General features: G+C 41.6%; 1 protein-coding gene across 5 annotated transcripts in view; it reads right to left on the bottom strand.

Moving 5' to 3' along the window:
* The window catches only part of EZH1 (enhancer of zeste 1 polycomb repressive complex 2 subunit), a 33,990-nt gene extending 19,082 nt beyond the window's left edge, over positions 1 to 14,908 (bottom strand). For 3 of the 5 annotated variants that reach the window (XM_087854361.1, XM_045781521.2, XM_087854364.1), the window contains exons 1-7: positions 14,845 to 14,908; positions 6,608 to 6,699; positions 5,210 to 5,337; positions 4,968 to 5,096; positions 3,685 to 3,804; positions 2,199 to 2,319; positions 651 to 827 (exon numbers count right to left, since the gene is read on the bottom strand). In XM_087854361.1, the coding sequence (XP_087710487.1) occupies positions 651 to 827; positions 2,199 to 2,319; positions 3,685 to 3,804; positions 4,968 to 5,096; positions 5,210 to 5,326 (664 nt within the window). In that variant the 5' untranslated portion in view covers positions 5,327 to 5,337; positions 6,608 to 6,699; positions 14,845 to 14,908. Of the gene's footprint in view, positions 1 to 650; positions 828 to 2,198; positions 2,320 to 3,684; positions 3,805 to 4,967; positions 5,097 to 5,209; positions 5,338 to 6,607; positions 6,700 to 11,721; positions 13,722 to 14,844 lie in introns of those variants that run through there. The other 2 variants (XM_087854363.1, XM_087854362.1) reach the window with 2 other exon arrangements.
* Positions 14,909 to 21,562: the final 6,654 nt, after the last annotated feature.

The following is a 21,562-nucleotide window of genomic DNA, read 5'->3' as shown; positions in this document are numbered from 1 at the left end:
CAGAGTCATGTATAGATTAATGACAAAACCCACAGTCCAAGATGGAAACTAGAGCGGAAACCAGGAGTTTTCATGGCGAGATGTGAATACTAAGAACGCCATCATAATGGTGGTGCTGAAGAACAACAGAGTGACACTATGTCCCAGGACATGTGATTAAATAACACAGAACATAATTAAACATTAAGTTAATTAAATATTAACAACACAAAAATGCTTACGATAGAAGATCAAATAAAAAGTAAAATTGTGTGTGTGTGTACGGGTGTGTCTGTGGCACAATCCCATTTCACATGATGTATATGAACACGTTGATTTACATAGGTACTTTAAAAAACCTGAGCTATAGTTGACACACAGCGTTACATTGATTTTAGGTATGTATATATTCTTCGTGTGTGTGTGTACTGTATATACACACACAATTTTTTAGATCCAGAAGGAAATATTAATGCTGGTTATTCCTTGGTAGTAAGGTTATAGGATAAGTATATTTTCTTCTTTATAACTTTCCATGTTTCCCAAACACACTACTTTGTCTTCCCTTTAAGTGGACCAAACAAGAAGCATCAACAGCCTTTAATAATCAACAATCTTTTCTGTTTCTTGCTTCTTCCCTCTCCCTGTCACTTTCAAAATGGAGTACTGACCTTCAAGAGCGTGTCTTTTTCTCTTTCTTGTTACTGGCAGATCTTCTTTACTGTCATCTTGCTTTCCATCCGAGGTGTCATTGTGCCCCTCCTCCTCCTCATCTGAGTATTGATTCAGAGCATCTACCAACTCCAGGAAAACTGCATCACTAATCAGGACAGATCCAGGGATCATCTCTGGAACATAAAGATTAGATGGATGAGCAGGGATCGTTTCATGCTCCATTAGTCCTTCTAGAAAGGTTTTCTTGTATTCACTCCTGAGGCCCAGAGATATAACATATGTACGTTTTTATATGAACAACCAGGAAATTACAATAATTTCACTGGCTCTTACCACGGCAACAGTTCAGCTGGCTAGAGTGGGAAATCCAGTTACATAGGCTTTATTCTCACTAGGGTAGTTCATTCCTCAGTCACAGATCAACCTGTATTTACGGTCCAAAATCTCAAAAAAAGTGTACAAACAATACAAATGGAACAGATAAAGAATGATAACATGAAAATATACTTGGTTTTGCTGCCGACGGCTTGGTAGTGACTTCTTTGAATCAAAAGACAGCATTACCTTCCTAAAACCATACTATAGGGGGTTACACTACAACCTAGGATAAAGTCTTTGAACATGAGGGGGCGCTGTGGGTAGAAAATGCATTTTCAACAGTACCCACAAGTGTCAAAACAGCTGGTGAGGCCATAGGTTTGCAAAGCCATGGGGAGTCTCTCCCTACCTTCCCACTTCTTACACACTCGCACCCTTTTCTAGAACTACAACTAAATCCAAATAACTCACTTTCAGGATAGTCAGAATGTTATAAACAATTTCTGGGAGATCCAGGGTATATCTGGATCAAAGACAGACAGAGGGATCATGCTCATTGCCATTCTCAGAGAAAGGGAAATGAAGAACAAAATGGCTTTGCTGGATTTATGGAAAACTCCTAAGATCATACTTCTTTGTGCACTAAACTTCCTCTCCAGCCACTGATCACTATATATATGCATAATTCTTCTATGTCCCAACTCCTTTGTCTTTACCTTTCTCTTTAAAAATTTTTTAAACTTAAATTCAATTTAGTTAACATACAGTGTATTATTAGCTTCAGGGGTAAAATTTAGTGATTCATCAGTTGCAACAGAACACCCAGTGCTCCCAACTCCTTTTAAAATTTAACTGAGGGGGCGCCTGGGTGGTGCAGTCGGTTAAGGATCTGACTCTTGGTTTTGGCTCAGATCATAATCTCGGGGTCATGGATCAAGTCCTGTGTTGGGCTCCGCACTCAGCACGGAGTCTGCTTAAGACTCTCTCTCCCTCTCCTTCTGCCCTTCCCTCTGCTCTCTCTCTAAAATAAATAAATCTTTAAATAAATAAATAAAATTTGACAAGGGACATTTTTAATATAAAATTGTTACTCCTAGCCATGTGATGACATTGAAATATTCTTCAGCCTGTACCCACGAGGCAGCAGATAAAAGCAAAACGATGACATACCAAAGAAAGGGCACCGTTTTAAAAAAGTTTTCTCCCAAAGAGCCCAGCACCACTACCTTCTTCGCCATGGACTTTCCCATCATAGTTATTGATCAGCTCTTCAATGAAAGTCTCATCTTCTTCTTTCACCTCATCTCCCATGTAGGGAATATTGCACAAAACTGTCTCATCTTCTACCTGAAATCAAATCAGATGTGATTCATTCCATGAATCCACTATGCATCTTCTCTTTCCTGTTTAATGGACTCTTTGCTGGGCCTTTTTCGCTGCGTCAATTTCCTGAAAATGCCTTTGGTTACAGAGTTTCCTGCATTTTTAAAGACTGGCCATTTTGTTTTGCCAGGAAAACCTCAAATGGGAGGGGGAAATGCTACTCTTAGGGAAAAAAAGTCAGTTTAACTACTTGAGGATATCAACTACCAAATGTTTAGCCTGATACTAACAATAATATTTCCACCAACATCTAGAATCTGACAGCAGACTTATTATTCACAGTGATTCCATCTATTACCTAAGTTTATCTACTAAACATCATTGTAAAATTGGCACAGATATCACTTAAACAACAGTCTAAAAAGTCTTCAATTCTAATTCTCCTCATAAGTGGAGACACACAGATGAAAAGGAAGGCTTCCAAGAATATCATCTGCAATATAACTAGAATAGTTAGAACAGAAACTGGGCAACCATAAAGTTTCTGGATATTCTATTATACAGACTAAGACTAACCTCCCATAATCATAATAAAAAACCATGATTATAACTCATGTCAATCACACTCAGTGGGAACCTAAGTCAATTACAGCATGAGCCATGAATATTTCCTGGCTAAAGAAACAATACTAATGGATTTTTGTTACTGTTGTTGCTCTGCAGAAAACACAGTCATGCTTAATTCCCCAAGTATTAAGTAAAATTACTGTGAAGTTTTATTCTAAGAGAGGATTCCCTTTTGCAAACCTATATCCTATCCCAGTCAGCAGAACTGTCACCAGGCAGATGATAAGTAATGGCAGTATTTAGAGAGGACTGATTATCAGAACAACTGATCCTAGTAGGAATCAGCATAAAGGCCCAGATGAGAGGCTCAGGGTCCCTGTGCACCTCTGTTATCTCAGTTGCTGTCATAGCATCTTGCCTTAGGGGATTCAGAAAGGATTGCTCCATCAGCAGGGATATGTCAACCTGCTTAAGCCTCAAGTGTCTGGTTTAGACTGCATTTAACTGCACATGTTACAAAATTGGGCCAAAGTAGTAAGAGAGAATTGGAGTCTTGCCCAGTTTCATTCATTCAAAAAAGAACCACTATCAACTCGAAAGTACACTTCAGAGAGCACAAAACCTAACCAGTTAGAACAACTCGCAATATATATATATACATAGATAGATTGATTAAGAGTAAATATATTACAAAAACAGTCTGCCCTGCACGTCCAAAGGTTAAGAATAATCTGACAATTTTTACCCTAAGAGAAGTGCCAGCATACTAACATAAGAAAATCATACAGTTTGCGCAATTACCCCAGTGCTTTCAATACATACCATAAAGTTCTGCTGGAGAGGGGACCAGGAATACATGATGGGAACCAAAGCAACTGTGTTCAGAGACCTCATTAACATATGTTGGCTTGCAAATCCTGGGAAAATGCTCTCTATGGTACACTGAAATATAAGCAAAGACATGAAGAGGGCAAGGCAAGCACACGACACAAGAGAGAACTGTAGTTTCCTTCCAAACTGATCCCAGTAGTTTTCTAATTCTTACAGGTTAAGAGGCTGAGGACTTTGTAACAATCAGCTCCTAAAAGGAACCACTGGACTATAAACCTCTGCAAGGTCGGAGCTCGCTCTCATTCATCTTTGTGTCGCCCACAGACTCCAGCACGGTGCCTCTCACACTCAACTGGTGTTTATTTCAATTTAAAACTGCTGGGTTCCTTGGTGGTACACAACAGCAAAGGGCCTCTGAAAGTCCTAGGAGATGAGGAAGTTTTCCTGAGGACCTAAACTTTAAGACAGTTGACATCAACTTAGCTGCAGAAGTGATGGAGACAGTACAGGGGGAAGCGAATCAGTACAGAAATTATAGTCATATTCTGCTTTGGAAAAGGAAATTGCTCTCAATACACTATCCACTTTTTATATTTTATTTTATTTTATTTTATTTATTTATTTTTAAAGATTTTATTTATTTACTTGAGAGGGAGAGAGAGCAAGAGAGAGAAAGAGTACGACCTGGGGTGGAGGGGCAGTGGGAGAAGGAGAAGCAGACTCTCTGCTGAGCAGGGAGCCCGATCTGAGACTTGATCCCAGGACCCTGGGACCAAGACCTGAGCCAAAGGCACACGCTCAACCGACTAAGCCACCCAGGCGCCCCTACTTTTTAAAAATATTACCACTTAAGAACTAGGATGATTTTTAGATTTATACCAAGGAATATCCCTTTGATCAGTATATTCCTGTCCATTATGCTGGGCACTCCTTTTCCAATATCAAAGTACCAGATGTGCCAAACAAGGCACAAACAAGGTTGTTTTGAAGCTTGTACACAGAGCCCAGGAAAGCAGGCACTAAATGTTTTGTTTTTCTGTTAAAAAAAAAAACAAATAAAACCACTCATGATTACACTCATTAATTGAGGAGAATAATAGGTGAATAGGCTTTTCTCTAAGCTACAGATTTACCATCCTAGTTATTCAAAGCTGACTATAATAGCTATATCCATTATCCTTACTTACTTTCTAATAAGTCACGAATACAGAAAACAAACAAACAACTTCGGTCCAAGGAAGCAAGGAAGGCTGAACTTAGACACCTGAAAGTACCTTTTTGAGAAAAGGATGCCCACTCACGGGCTTCATCAACTGCACAGGTTGGACACGAAGCTTCTTCCATTCTTCATTGAGGATCTGGGTTTTTTCTTGAACCTTTGCAAAATTTGCTACATAGAGAGCCTAGAAAAGCCAAGGGGAAAATGGTTAGGATTTCAAGAGAAAAGTTTTAAAAAGTCCAGCCCTCCACATTGGATCAATATATCAAAACAGATAAGCCGGGGGTTATTTATGACCTTGGCACCCATATTTGCTTGAAGCCGTTTCAGTTGCCGGAGTCGCATGTATTCAGATTTGACTTTTCTTTTCCAGTAAGTGATGCATTTGGAAGTTGGGGGATTTGGCATATCCATTTTGCTGCAATCTAAGAGAGTCAGACATGAGAAAAGGCATTTTACTGCCTGGAAATGAAGAATTCCTCAAACTCAAATAAACATGGTCAGTCATGCTTCCATTCCCACCGCATTTATTCATAAAACACTGTTTAAAGAACCCACATCTGTGAGCTCAACAAAAGGTTTCAATTAAAAAAAAAAAAAGACTTCTAATCAGCAGTTCCTGGCCTGATCACCAAAAAGCTCAGCCTCTATCCTCTTGTGGTACCTTGTTTTTAATTCAGCACTCAGGAAGTTCTCTCACAGATATTTGGGAATTTGGATTACTTGGAAATTTGGAAGCCTACTCAATACCTTGACTAAGAGAAATGTTCAGCAGAGATCAAGTTAATATCAAAGAGCTTCAGGGCACCTGGATGGCTCAGTCGATTGAGCAATCAACTCTTGGTTTTGGCTCAGGTCATGATCTCAAGGTCGTGAAATCAAGCCCCGCATTGGTCTCCACGCTCAACCCAGAGTCCGCTTGAGATTTTCTCTCTCCCTCCCCCCTCACTCTCTCTCAAATAAATATTTTTTTAAATTAATTAATTAAAAAAAAAGAGCTTCGGGGCGCCTGGGTGACACAGTGGTTAAGCATCTGCCTTCGGCTCAGGGCGTGATCCCGGCGTTATGGGATCGAGCCCCACATCGGGCTCCTCCGCTATGAGCCTGCTTCTTCCTCTCCCACTCCCCCTGCTTGTGTTCCCTCTCTTGCTGGCCGTCTCTATCTCTGTCGAATAAATAAAAAAAAAAAAAAGAGCTTCATGCAAAATTTGCATATGGAACAGAAGACTCCTGCTATGGAAGAAGGAACAAAGTATAGTGGTCCCCACTGCCCACAGGAGATACGTTCCAAAACCCCGAGTGGATGCCTGAAACCATGGACAGTACTGAGCCCTACATATACTATGTTTTTTCCCCTCCACACACACACCTACAATAGAGTTTAATTTATAAATTAGGCACCCAAAGAGATTAACAACAAAAACCAACAATAAAATAGAGCAATTATAACAACAACAACAAAAAAGAGCTTCATGGAAAGATCCACCCACACTACAAAACTGTAGCTGCCAAATTGTCTGAACCCCACCACATTCCTAGCAATAAAGGTAGGACATGGCAACAGCATAATCTCATCTCTAAGTCAACAGGGAGACACACAGAAATACAACACTGCAAATCACTTTTTTGGGGGGGGGTGTTGAATTAAGGTTCAAAGTTCTAAAAAAGTACTCACTGTAACATACTTCTACTTACCTCATAGAATGCAAGGGGAAGTGTCTGGTTTTACAATGTATCTTCCTTTCTTCAGAGGAATGGCAAGACACAAAGGCAAAACAAATGTTCAGCTTTTCAAAAGAGAATAGACAGTGGTTTTAAGTCAATGGAGCACATTTTTAGACCCTAATACTCAGGATGCGCCCCCAGAACTACAAAGACTTTGAGGTCTCTGCTATCACTATTTCTACATGTAAGTCAGGCCCCAATCATACTTGATGCCATTTGTCCTTTCTTTTATTAAATTCTATCCTTCCGGTCATGTGTGCAAATATATTTTCACAACAACAAGTTCACATTTCTGCTTTTCTGAACCAATTTCTAGGCTCAGCCAGCAGACCCATCAATTATTTTAGATAAAGAACAAATATTAAGTACATGTAAAAATTCAATAAAATCTGTAAGGTTATGTTTTTATTCTATATTAACTACTGAGATTTCTTAGAGAACTATTTCTATTCATTTCACCTAGCATTTTAAGTTAATGAAAACTTTACAAGGAGCTATGAAGAGCCAAAATTTGAAAGAGAAACTAAAGTTTCAGGCCTTGTTTTTTAAATTTTACAAAAAAAATTTTTTCTTTTGGAGTTTAAGAACATATTTCTTCTAAAGACACATTTAATTACCTGTTTTTCCCCCATAAGAAATGACAGCATCGATAAGAAAACAGCGAAATTTAACCCACTGTCTCACATCTGTCACAATCAGACATGATCATAATATCTCATGCACATGGACTTTAAGAGCCTATGCCTGATTGTTTTGTTTGAAGAACCAAATGGATTGGGGTAATGCAATGTCAAATTTAGAGGATAAAGGAAGGAAAGCATAGCAAAGAAGCAGACAGACTCACTGTGTTTACTATTAACTCAATCAAGTGATTCAAGAGCTTAAAAACAGAATACCCTGTGAGTTAAATATTATCTCTCTGGGGGAAGGGAACAAAACAACAATAGCATAATCTAAGATTCTGAATCCCAGACTGCTAAGGTGCTGGGTTACAGAAAACAATAACAAAAACAAACAAACAAATTAAACAGATTTGAATTTCTTTCCCACAAATTGCACCATCTCTCTTCCTCCTACGTCTTTTAAATACTTCTCATTCCTCATGGAATGGGGCCAAAAGAGGGGCTTTTTTTTTTTTAATGATAAAACTATTCAAGTACATACAACACACTCATGTGTAATATTAAGTACATTGCTCATATAATTTCTGTCCTGAACAAGCATAATAGTCGTCTGCTCCAGAAAATGAAAAAATGGTTCAAATCTAGGACAAAACTGCCTCTCTCAGAAACCTTACGTTACTCCTATTGAGACCCAAACGTTATAGATCATAATTCAGTGAGACTTCATAACCTCCTAAAAATTGGTTTTGCACTGCTATCCTTATCCCATTTTCTGGAGGAGCACGTTTCCCTTTTTGCAATAGTAAGCTTATGTCAGGTTGCTCTGTCCATTTAAAACTGGGGATCAAATAATGGAAAAGAACAAAATCCACAGCTGCTAGGGTATGTGTGTATAGATTTCTTACAGATGGCCACAGAAAAATATCAATATTTTTGTTAAAGAAAGGAGTTATAATTGAAATGTGACCTGCAGTCTGTCAAAAGAGATGACAGGACACACAGTCCAATAATTAATGGCACCATTTCTAATTTTACTCAAGTGCTTTATTTGGCCAGAGGAGTGTAACACATACACACAAAAATGCCATTGCATTTTAACCAACTACAATGTAAAGTAAGTCACACTGCCTCCTTTCATAATTAATGTGATATTTGAATCTCATGTGATCATGCGCCAATATTTATTTTGCCTGGCTTTTTAATGGGTCTTCAAAGTCTCTAAAAGTTTATTTGGCAGTTAGTCAGCCCCCACAGACTGTATGAGGAAGACAAGACATACTGTTTGGAACAGACAGGTATGATTAAAACAGACACGTGAAACATAGCTGTAAGATGGTTTCTCCTAGCATCTGCATGCTGACAACTATCACTTCAAAGATTTTTTTTTTTTTTTTTTAAATCAGGACAGGGTTGGGATGGGACGGCAGATATGAAGGCTTCTTTTTTTTTTTTTTTTTAAGATTTTATTTATTTATTTGACAGAGAGAGAGACAGTCAACGAGAGAGGGAACACAAGCAGGGGGAGTGGGAGAGGAAGAAGCAGGCTCCCAGCGGAGGAGCCCGATGTGGGGCTCGATCCCAGGACTCCGGGATCACGCCCTGAGCCAAAGGCAGATGCTTAACAACTGAGCCACCCAGGCGCCCCAAAAGATTTTTTTTTTTTTAATTTAAAAAGCAAACAAACAAAAACTCAGCATTCAGTAGAACATATCTAGAGAAATGGGTTCATTCATCTCGGGCAAGGGGAGTAGCACACAAAAAATACTTCATATTTCTACCAGATGGATTCTTTTGTTACTGACACATGCACAACAACCATTTACATTCCAGTCAAGAACTAGGCCAGTACTTAAGAGCTTTTCATTATATTCACTTAAACATTGAAAATAAACTCTAAAACATATGCTGTTTTGGTCAAGAAATTTAAGAATAAGCCTTTACATATATATATATATAACTCCTACAACTTAATAATAAGATAACCCAATAAAAAGTTGGCAAAAAATCTGAACAGGTATGTCACCAAAAAAGATATAGGAATGGCAAATAACTGCACAAAAAGATACTCAATATCAATATTAGTCATTAGAGAAATGCAAATTAAAACCAAAATGATGGGGGCGCCTGGGTGGCTCAGTTGGTTAAGTGATCAGACTCTGGATTTTGGCTCAGGTCATGGTCTCAGGGTTGTGACATCGAACCCCAAGTGAGGCTCTGTGCTGGGTGTGGAGTCTGCTTAAGATTCTCTCTCTCCCTCTGCCCCTCCCCCAGTGTGCTCTCTGTCTCCTAAAACAAACTAACTAACCAACAAACCCAAAATGATGGACTACGACACACACACTAGGATGTCTACAATCAAAAAAGACTGATCATATCAATTGTTGGTGAGGATGTGAAGCAACTGGAATCCCTGTACCTTGCTGGTGGGAGTGCAAAATGGTAGAGCCACTTAGGGAAACAGTTTGTTAGCTTTTTTTTTTTTAATAAAGTTAAATATATAATTACCATACAACTTGGTATAGTTTTTATTATAGTTTCTATTATTTATCCAAAAGAAATGAAAATATTTGTCCCCACAAAGACCTCTACAAAAATGTTCACAGCACCTTTATTCATAATAGCCAATAAGTAGAAACAACACAAATACCTATGGATTGCTGTATGGATACAAATTACAGTATATACATAGGATAGAATACTATTCAGCAATAAAAGGGAACGAAGATTTCCTCATTCCTACACACGCACGATGTATCTGAAAAGCATTATGCTAAGTGGAAAAAATCAGACACACAAAAAACTATGTACTATATGATTCTACTTATAGTGCATTCTACTAGAATGATTCTACAAAGGGCAAATCTAAGTGGCAGAAAGCAGATCAGTGCTTGCCAGGGGCTGAGGCTGGGGAAAGGGATTACAAGGAAAGAACCATAAAATGAACTTCTTTGGGACTCTGAAAATGTTCTATAATATGGTTGTGGTGATGGTTATATGACTGCACTTTTATGAAAACTCACTGAACTCTACATAAAATGTGAATTTATCATATATACCTTTTTACTTCAGTAAAGCTGATTAAAGAAAAAAATAAATCTTTCTTGATGATAGATTAATCCAATAATTTTTCTAGAGACCTTTACTATTAAAAATCAGTAGTCAGGGGTGCCTGGGTGGTGCAGTAGGTTAAATGTTGGACTCTTGGTTTCAGCTCAGGTCGTGATTTCAGAGTCATGAGATCCAGCCCCACGCCAGGCTCCAAGCTCAGTGCAGAGTCTGCTTAAGACTCTCTCTCCCTCTGCACCTCCCCCCTGCTTTCCCTTTCTCTCTCTCTCTAAAATAAACAAATAAATCTTTTTAAAACATCAGTAGGAAATTCCACCTTTAAAAAAAACTTTGAGCCAGGGCACCTGGGTGGCTCAGTAGGTTAAGTGTTTGCCTTCGGCTCAGGTCATAATCCCAGGGTCCTGGGATCTAGTCCCGCATTGGGCTCCCTGCTCAGTGGGGAGTCTGCTTTTCCGTTTACTCCTCCCTCTGCTCATGATCTCTCTCTCTCATGCTCTCTCTCAAATAAATAAAATCTTAAAAAAAACCACAAAACCTTGAGCGACTTCACAATGAATAATAACAGAATGATCAATATTGGTTCATTAACTGTAAAAAAATGTTACCTGCATGCTAATGTAAGATGTTAATAATAGGGGAAACTGAATATGGAGTCTATGGAAACTCCTTCTACTATCCTTAAAATTTTTTTGCAAATTTAATACTGTACTAAAAAATTAAGTTTATTATTTTTTTTAATTAATGATTGGAAATAAGAACTACCTTACAGGGGTGCCTGGGTGGCTTAGTCAGTTAAGGGACCGGCTCTTTATTTCAGCTCAGGTCACGATCTCAGAGTTGTGGGATTGAGCCCCCTGTTGGGCTCTGTGCTCAGTGGGGAGTCCGCTTGAGGTTCTCCTCTCTCTCCCCCCAAAAATAAATAAATCTTTAAAAAAAAAATCTTACCTTATCTACATGTCAAATCTCCACAAAAAAAGAAAGCTTATAAAAACAGAAATCTTTCCCCAGAAAATTGGATCTCAATTTGTTTCAGAGGCTAAAACTGGAATGTAGTCTGTCACTAGCTGGAAATGGGAAATGGGAAAACTTCAATGAAATGTTTGGAGATACAACATTTAAAGAACAATATTCTTAAATTTAGAGAGGTTGAGATCAGCATATAAAAGTTCCAAACTATGAAGTTCTTTCACCCACATAAAGGGACCCCTTTGCAGAACCCTTTGGGGCACGTTCAACATCTTTACTCCTTTCTTTTACAACAAGTAATTTTGTCAAACGGCAGGCTAAGTAAGGCTTCAGAGGCAGATGGCACTGTAGATTTTTTAATTTTCCATCTCATTCTTTCCTTTTTAGCTCATGGTGGAGTTGAAACACAAACAATAGGGGTGAACCTACCTCTGCAAAGAGCTCTAGAAACACACAATTGAGTCATTTCGGTGATCACCAATTTCATCAACATTCCATTAACATCAACTCTGTGGCTAAGTACACAGCTTGACAGATCCTGCAATTAGGATTTTTAAGCACATCTTTAATTTATACCCTCTCACTTCTCCAAGGTATTTACATTTGTTATTAGTTTGAGCTTCTGGCACTCTGCATGTAGAAAGAACCTTACTAACAGGAAGCTGTGATCCTGAATTCTTATTTAAAGGAAAATTATAGCATTAATATTTTTTAGCGTTGTTTAAGAGAATCAGGTCATTTGCGCAGGAGAAAATGTGATAAAAATCAAAGCAGGATTAGTCTTTGGGAGACCCATAGGAAAATGCTGGCTCTCAGGATATGTAATGCTGACTTAGAAGAGTTAAAGCAGTCTCCTAACAGGTTGGAGCCCTACCTTGGCTGGTTCTGTACTACACTAACACAAAGCCTAATCTTTAGTGATTGCTCATTATCATTTAATAAAGGGACTTTATAGTTATTCCATTTCAAATCAAAGTATTAAGGCAAGTGTGTCAGAAAGCACACCACATGAGAGGCACTAAACCCCAACTATCCATTCAATAATTCACGACTTTAAGGTTTGGAGCACTGAGGTCCCAAATGACAGGTTGATGGAGTAAAGAGATAGGAAGGAACCTATATTCAGATATTCTGTTTGGACAAATTATTTTTTTTATTTTTTTAAGTATTTTATTTATTTATTTGACAGAGAGAGATATACAAGAGAGGGAACACAAGCAGGGGGAGTAGGAGAAAGAGAAGCAGGCTCTCTGCTGAGCAGGGAGCCCAGACTTGGGGCTCGATATCAGGACCCTGGGATCATGACCTTAGCCAAAGGCAGATGCTTAACGACTGAGCCACCCAGGCACCCCTCGTTTGAACAAATTACAAAAAAAAAAAAAAAAAAAAAAAGCAAGCTAGGGACTTTCTAGAATGGAAGCATTTCTTAAGAGCAGTTTTTCCTTTTTAAACCTTCCCCCTCAATCCTAATCCTTCTCTTCACCTTTCTCCATATGCTTTTTTTCTCTTTTCTTTTCAGTTTTTAACCACCCTATGTAGAAAATGTAATGTGTTTTTAGTGTTGTTGCCTCAAACCTTTTTTGGGAAGTTGCTAGTCAGCAAGTAGAAACTTTTTACACTTAGTCCAAGACAAGAAAAAGACACACTTAATGAAATGAAGAGTTACATGTTTCAATAAGGCACAAAGCAAGGGCAGGAGCTGTTACCCACAGGACTAAGGAAATCAAATTTTTTATCTCAAGAATTAAATAGATGAAATTGATTATTTTACATTGTTTTTAAAAGGCATGCTAGTTCAAAGGCAAGTAAGTATAAGGGAAACAAGTCTGACCACATTTTCTCACTTTTTCCCTTCTCACAAAAGTCTTCTTGGGAGTAAAATTTCATTTTTTAATCCGAGGCTCCTTATTCTATTGCTGTTGCAAAGAGAATTAAAGTAACACCATAGTGAACAGGTCATTTCCACTTCAGGGAGTTTTAAGGCTGTGCTTCAGCATCAAGTTCCATGATTGGTCTAAAAGTACTCTGCCAGTTAGTAGCAGAATTAGGATCCAGAATTCCGGGCTCCCAAGTTCCAGAGATCTACCGTCTATTTATTTTTTCCACAAATATGTGCTGAGCACCTAACAATGTGCCTGGCACCGTTTTAGGCGCTAAGGGTGTATCAGTGAATAAAACAGGCAAACATTCCCGCCTCGGAGAGTTAATTCACAGTGGCTGTGAGACACACACTCATAACAGTATTATTACATTTTTATGGATGGTCCTTTCCTTTATTATAAGTGTGTTTAAAAGGGAAAAAAAAGTACTTATCTCCTAACATACACCGTCTTCTGTGTAAGTAATCTCTTTTATCACTGCCACACCATCCCGGCCCTGGGGATTCCAAGGCTTAAAATAGACAAGCTCTCACAGAAACCTCTGATAGAGTTAGCACCTTCTCCGGCTGGAAACTTCCTTCAGTGCCGGTTTCCTAAACTTAAAAGCACCGGTGGGGGTGGGAGTTCTCTTCAAAGGCATCACTGCAGTAACCGTGGAGAAGAGACCACACTTTCCACGCCGTCTTTGCACACACCCAGTTGTTCGTCAGCCTTGGCTCTTTTCCCTCATCCGCGCCCCTCTATCGCTAGTCTCGCCACCCAGCTACCCCATTTACAATGCTACAGGTCACCTATTAAAAGCCCACTCTCCATATTCCACCGGGGCACTAACATCCTCCTACATCTCTTCCCCTCCCCGCCCCCCCGAAACAATTTCTCAGTAAGAAATAAGTTTATCCCGCATTTCCTAACTGCCATGTCCCAAATACAACACCTTGCCTTTGCTTCAAGGCGCTTCCCCTTCTATCCCTCGATCCTCACGAGAGTTCTGGGGTGGGCAGGGACTGACTGGCCCGAGACCAGATTTAGAGAGAAAGCTGTTATTCGGGGCCGGGACTGGGGAAGAGGCGTGCGAGGCGCCTAGCGCGCAAAACGTGAAGAGGCACTCTGCACCGGCTGGACCCCGAAAGTGAGCGCCCCCTTTCATTTTGCGCCAAGGAACCTCCCTCGCCTCACCTTGGTCCCAGCCCTATTTTTACTGACACCCCTTCCTCAACACCCCCCAAAGTCATCACAAACAGCCCCCACGTCTAGCCCTCCCTGTGCGCAGCCCCAAGTCCCCGGGAGTTCACCTCGCTAAGGGCCCCCGCAGGTGCCACCGCCCACCCGTGCCCTCTCCGCTCTGGGGCTCCCGCCCACCCAGCCCACCCCGCCCTCCAACGGGAGTCCCCATTCCCCGGGCCCGCCCCCGCCGCTCCTCCTCCCGGACACACCGCCCGCCCTCCCCGCCTCAGACGCGGTCCTCGCCGGGGGCTCGCTCATCCCTTCGCCCCCTTTCCTCGAGCCCTCGGACGGAGAGGGAGCGCCCCGCTACCCCCGGCGGGGCAGGCAATGTGCCCTTCCGCTTCCTCCCAATTCTCTGACCCCTTCGCCTCTCCCTCCCTCAGGCCCCGAGTGGCGAGGTGATGAGGCCCGGCCCCACCGCCCGGCCCGGGCTTGTTTACTCACTCACCCTCCATCCCGAGCCGCAGGGACCCGCCGCTAGGACGCCTGCGCGCTGCGGCCCCGCCCCCGCGCCGCGGCCCCGCCCCGCGCCTCCTCCCGGCGCCTGCGCACTGCGCCGCCCGCGCCCCACCCGTGGGGCCACCTGGGCTTCCTTCGCACGTCTGTTGTTTGGCGCCAATACCCCGAACTCAGGAGTGCGAGGTGTTGCAGCCGGAGCCCGACGGTTTCCAAGGCGGCTCTGTCAGGGGACAGGAAGAGCTCTCGGGGAGTCTCCCAGAGCTACTAATATCTTCTCGGAGACCCTATCTAGCGGTTGCACCATCTTCACAGGCTGGCGACAAGCCACGTTTCGCTTCAGCATTTGAAACCAACACTGAACCTCTTCATACTGATCCCTCACACCTACCGATACTTCCAAACACCCGTCTACGAGCTCTAAATTATCCTTCTTGCTTTATTTACACCTGACTTCCCCATTTCTGTCAAACGTTGTCCCAGTCACTTAGATTCAAATGAATAGCCTTGTATCAAAGTATCTCCTCATGAAATACCTGTAAGTTACAAAGAAAAAAAAAATAGTAACTTTACAGGACAGAAGCTGGCAGACGTTGGCTTAAGCAAGTGGTCAAAGTTAACATTGCTAGTGCTGAGAGATAGTGTTATGAGGCGCCCCTCAATATGATGCAATGAGAAGGGCACAAAATCCCTTCTGTAGTATTCTTCCAAAAAAATGCATAAGCTGCTTTTAATCATAAGGAAGCATCAGACAAATCCAAAATAAGGGGTGATCTACAAGATAACTGGCCAGCATCTTTAAAAATGTGATGGTCGTGAAAAACAAAGAAAGAGTGAGGGGACGCTTGGCTGGCTCAGTAGGTTAAGCACCTGCCTTCGGCTTAGGTCATGGTTCCAGGGTCCTGGGATGGAGCCCCAGGTTGGGCTCCCTGCTTGGTGGGGAGTCTGCTTCTCCCTCTGCCTCTGCCTGTGGGTCCCTGGGCTTGTGCTCCCTCTCTCTCTGTCAAATAAATAAATAAAATCTGAAAGAAAAAAGGAAAGAAAGAAAGAAAGAAAGAAAGAAAGAAAGAAAGAAAGAAAGAAAGAAAGAAAGAAAGAAAGAAAGAAAAGAAAAGAAGAGAAAAGAGAAAGAAAGAAAGAAAGAAAGAAAGAAAGAAAGAAAGAAAGAAAGAAAGAAAGAAAGAAAGAGGAACTGTCCCTGATTGGAAGAGACTAAGGAAACAGGACAATTAAATGTAATGTGTGATTCTGGATTGAATCCTGGTTGGCGAACAAGAACACCAGTGGGATAATGGATGAAGTTAGAGTAAGGTCTGTAGACTAGTCAAAAGTAGTTTATCATCTCAGTTCCTGGTTTTGGCAATTGTACTTCCTCAACATTTGAGGAACTTGGCTGATGGGCATATGGGAACTGTCTACCATTTGCAACTCTTTCGTAAACCTGAAGTTAATTCAAAATATAAAGTTAAAGAAATAAAACTTAAAATACAAAAATAACATTACTTTGAATTTGTCTCCAAATGCATAATTACAATAGCCTGTAATGCCCATTTTTTCAGATAATCTTCATAACTCTATGAAATAGGTAGGGAGGATTTCAGTTTTACATACAATACTATTCTGGCCTAAAGAACTTAAAAGACTTCCCTCACACAGATGAAAAATTTCTCTGTCAGGTCTTAAACTCAGGTCTCTGGATTCCAGATTTAGTGTTCTTTTCCTTATATCAGAAACTTTGGCTTTGCTTTTTTCTTCTTGCCTCTATCTGATTACCAAATCAAAGCAAATATTCCTTCATACTTAGCAATTTGCAATAATATTCCTTTCTATTCCCCCTGCTTTCTAGACCAGTGGTTTTCAAGTGTGGCTCACATTTAAATCACCCGGCAAGCTTTAATTACTATTGATGCCTGCCTCCCACCTCCAGAGGTTAATTAATTAGTCTGGGGTATGGCCTGGGCTTTAAGAATTCTAAGAGAGGGGCGCCTGGGTGGCACAGCGGTTAAGCCTCTGCCTTCGGCTCAGGGCGTGATCCTGGCGTTCTGGGATCAAGCCCCACATCAGGCTCCTCCGCTATGAGCCTGCTTCTTCCTCTCCCACTCCCCCTGCTTGTGTTCCCTCTCTCGCTGGCCATCTCTATCTCTGTCGAATAAATAAATAAAATCTTAAAAAAAAAAAAAAGAATTCTAAGAGAATCCCAAGTGATCCCATTGTGTAACCAAGTTTCACAACCGTTATGCCACAGAAATAATTGTTGAAATAAAGAAGGTAGGTTAAAAGAGGGGGACAGAGGCAGCAGGTTAAAAAAAGGATTATCTAAGGAGGAGAGATGTTCAGAAGATCTGAACGTCAAGACTGAGACTGGGAAGAGAGATGGGAACCATCAGGTCATTGCTGGTAACTAACACCATGGGAGTGGACAGCATTGCCTTAGGAGAGTAAGCCAAGTGACAAGAAGAAAGATACGAGAAATTGTGTGGTAACGAAGACTACATGGCTACAGAAATATTTTGAAGCAGAAAGGAAGGACGGTGAAGAGGTTTCCCTCAAAGTTGTGGGTCAGAGTCATGCGGCCCAGCTTTAAGTGCACCCCCTCACTACGCCTCCCAGCCCTCCTGTATCTCTCTCCCTGCTTCAACCCCAGTACTTCATGCTCACTCCCATGCTGTTACCCCTATCCTATCCACCATGATACTTGACACAGGACTAAACCAAGCTTTAGTAATCCTTGAGCACTGGAGGATTTTAAAAGCAACTTCTCATATCACCGTTAAGCATGGGGTTCTTGGGGAAATTTTGTCGATTGGTTCCTCCTCACTGTGATGGGAGAGAGGTTTTTTTCCTGAGACCAGGCTTTTCTTAAAGACTGTGGTCCATGACACACGATCGGCCAATGTTTGTTTGGCCAGCTCTCTTCCTCTATAACTTTTTTTCCCAACCCTTCAGGTCTTTGTCCTATAAATTCATAGAAAAACTGTTGGCAAGTAGTTGGCAACCGGACCTTTGAAAAACAGTACCGTCACCCCTGCCCCACTCCTCCCAACCCCACCCCCAGGCAGTTAATAGGAGAAAGGAATAACTCTGTCACTCCTGGCCTCCAGTTGCTCATCTTGCTTTTAACTTGGAGGCCTCTGGGGCCGAACGAAACTGGACAAAGTGTGCTGAGGAGCCTAATAGGGCTGGTTCTTTTTCTGAAAGTTCCTTATTGCGGAAAAATAAAATTATGTGTTTAATTTCTGTAACCTGATGCCTGATTTGCCTTGGCAGCCATTCTCCCAGGCTTGGCCGAGAGTCCAGCAATACTACTGATTAATACCAGCTCAACTTGCTCCCCAGAGAAGAAGAGCATTATTTACTTGACCATTTTCTTAAATCCTTTTTAATTTGCATGTATTTTAACATGATCTTATTGGCTTTAACATGCTGTATCTGACCTCTGGCCCCAGTGAAGCCTTGGGGAAGACTTCTGCTCTGTGCACTCACATCCCCATCACCAAACAAGATTTTGTTCAATCCAGTGATTAGAAATGACACGTCACATGTTCTATTCCTTTTGGGGCTGTCGAGTTCTAAGTGTACTTTTGTCCCCTGCTGGTCTTCAGGCCACTGGTAGAAAGGGAGGAAGATGATGCTTCCCAGAATTCAAAACAGTGCTTTCTCTATTATTCCTTTCTCCCTTCTAACCTTCCTCCCTTCCTCCTTCCAGGTTGCTTTGAATGGCGACCCTGGGCTCGTTCTGCCCCTCCCTTGTAAAGCCCACAGGGATATCAAATAGCGTTTCTCCGAGGGGACACAGGGACCAAGGAAAGCTTGGGCCCCAGACAGTCCTTGACAGGGAACTGTAAACACAGCTGCAGAGATGGGAGCAAACTATCCTCCCTTCCCCCTCCCCCCTCCCCCAGTTCCCACCCAGAAGTAGGGAAAGGCCACCCTGCTGTGCAGAAATAAACAACAAAACAAAGCAAAGCACAACCTAAAAGCCTGCATGAAGGTCACCAGAAACTGGGGCTGCTGCCCAGGCCTTGATGGGGCCAGCTGAAGTGCCAGACCCCTCCCTGAACACTTAGAGGCAAAGGCAGCTCCAAAGCAAGTTGAGGTCTGGACATTACTGAGCCTGGAAACATGGCTCAATTTTTGAAGGCTTTCCACTCCTGGACACTTTGTTCTCTGATCTCAAAAACACAGCTATCCGCCCCAGGTACTTAGCTCCTGACCCCTAGTTGCATAGGGATCATAATAATGCATTCAATTCAGCAAGTAAGAACAGGCCCACAATAAACCCTTGTTCATGGCTGTTATAAGTTTAAACTCTGAGCCTCCAAGCCAAAATTTAGAAAGGGCCTCCTTAGCCTTTGTTAATTACAAAATAAATAATTCCAGCAGGAAGGGACTTTCTCTTTTGGGGATTACTTGGGTGGGATTCATGCCTTGCTTTGCACATACTCTGAAAGCTCCAGCCCCACAGCTAGGGTGGTGCTGCCCATTCTTGCTCCCTTGGCACAGTTAATGCAGGGCCTTGATCTCATGGGACACGCCTTTGGCACAGCCTTGCCTGGGAAGTAGCCCCGATCGGGTGGACAGCTAATGAGCTGTGCTTCCTTTCTGGCCATCAGGGTCCTCAACTGTAAAACTGCAGAACTAGAAAAGTGATAACAGCCTTCAAATACTGTCCATTCAGTATGTGCCCGGCATTGTGCTGAGTGCTTTACAATGGGTCATCTCATTTCATATGAAGTCAGTAATATTCTTATCCTCATTTTACAGCTGAGAAAACTAAGGCTTAAAGAAATTCTAGAACTTGCCCGAGGTTACCCAGCTCGTAATTGGTGTGGCCAGGATTTGGGTCCAGTTGTTCTGATCCCCAAACCCATGCTCTGAACCCCATCATTCTACCTCCTCCTTTCTCTGAGATCTTCTAGCTCTGATATCATGATTCTGGATTCTCTCCATGGCTTTCTGTTCTCACCAACAGTGCCAGAAAGGGAAATGTGTTTGGGACTCTGCAAGTTCAGAGGAAAACAGTTCCTGAAGGGTAAGGGGCTCCTTACTCCCTCTGTGCTGGAGATGCCAATCAAAGCCGGACTCTCCACAGACCCCCATATCAGTAGGGAACAGCCTGTATGAAAGACAAACAAATCCTAGCCAGACAGGAAAGGGGAGTTCCTCTTGTTTCTGTAACTTCCCCTTCTCTCTTCCCTGGCTTATCAGCAGGGTCCCACACTGCTAATGCTATGGCCCTTTGAACCCCACTCTAGCTAGGTTGGGATACCAGGCTACAGAGATGCTTTTGGAGCAAGAAAAGAACATTACATACATCCGCAGATTATATCCATGACACTGTACATAAAGGAACAAACATAAATCACATTTATTTACATATTTAACAAATCACCTTTAACATTCATGTAATCAGCTGACACTGGACTGGGTGTGAACCTACGTTATTTCATGTAATCCTTGCAAAATGCCTGAGAGGTGGGCATTGTTAGCCCCATTTTACAGAGAAGGGCATTGAGATTCAGGGAGATTAATAACATTGGCCATGGCCACATGGCTGGTAAGTAGGAGGGCTGGAATTCTATCTGGCTCCAAAGTCTATATTCTTCTAAATAAAAGAAGTGCTGCGTCATGAAAAGAACAAAATTATAGAACTGGAAGGATCCCAAAATATCTTGGAAATGCAGTTGTCATAAGTATGTAAGTTACACACTATGACAGTAAATACCATTTATCACATGCTTACGAGTACCAGACATTGGGTCAAATGCTTGACTTGCATTATCTTTATTGCTGACTGAGATACACACTGGTAACCCCATTTTGCAGATAAGAAAACATGCTCAGAGCAGTTAAGTAATTGCAGAGGGTCACAGACAGCAAATAAGTGATGGAGCTGGGATCCAAACTCAAGTGTGCTAGACTCCAGAGTGTGTGCTCTTAACCACTAAGATAATGGAAATCATCATCGTGTAAATAATAATAATAATAATAATAATAATAATAATATCCTGCTCTAAGGGTTTTATATCTTATAACTTATAAGTATTTTTATTATTCCCATTTTGCAGGAGAGGAAAATATTGCCTTTTGTAGTATTACTTAAGCTCACATCACAGATACCACGCATGTGAAACGAACATATACTCCTGCTGTCTTATTTGCTTAACACATGTTGGACAGTATGATCTAGAAAATGTTTTATTTCATAATGTCATGAGTACTTTTTGTTGTCCATCCAAAGCTTTAAGGTCTTGGGGAAAAGGATGTGAAAAGATACTGTCTATAAACAAAGCAGGCATAGTCAGGAGGGGGATCGCACTGAGAGGAGAAGTCCCCCCGTGGCACGAGCAATTCTGTTTGGTTGTCCTTCTGGCTAGTCTTCTGCATCCCTGTCTATTCGGTTCTCTTTGGCACGTTGGCTAGCAAGTTGGCGTCCGTCAGGTATTGTGGAGCAGAGTTTAAGCACTTAAGCTTCAGCATCAAGATCTGGATGTCTGCCAATATGAGTTGCATGAGTTTGGGCAAATTACTTAGCCTTTCTGAGCCTCAGTTTCCTTGTCTGTAAAGCGGTTGCTATGGCACCTAATTTAATAGAGTTGTGAGTTTTAAATGAAACTATCTGAGCATACTGCCACGCATCCTCGGGGCATCCCCATGTTATATAACATCAAAACTCTTGGGGTGTTGAAAGTGTGTAGAAGGGTTCCTGG

The sequence above is a fragment of the Ursus americanus genome, chromosome 23 (genome assembly GCF_024610735.1).
Source record: "Ursus americanus isolate L20-20 chromosome 23, mUrsAme1.1.p, whole genome shotgun sequence".
Classification (NCBI taxonomy): Eukaryota; Metazoa; Chordata; class Mammalia; order Carnivora; family Ursidae; genus Ursus; species Ursus americanus.
The sequence above is the reverse complement of the archived record's forward strand: the minus strand, read 5'-3'. Positions and strand labels throughout refer to the sequence as shown.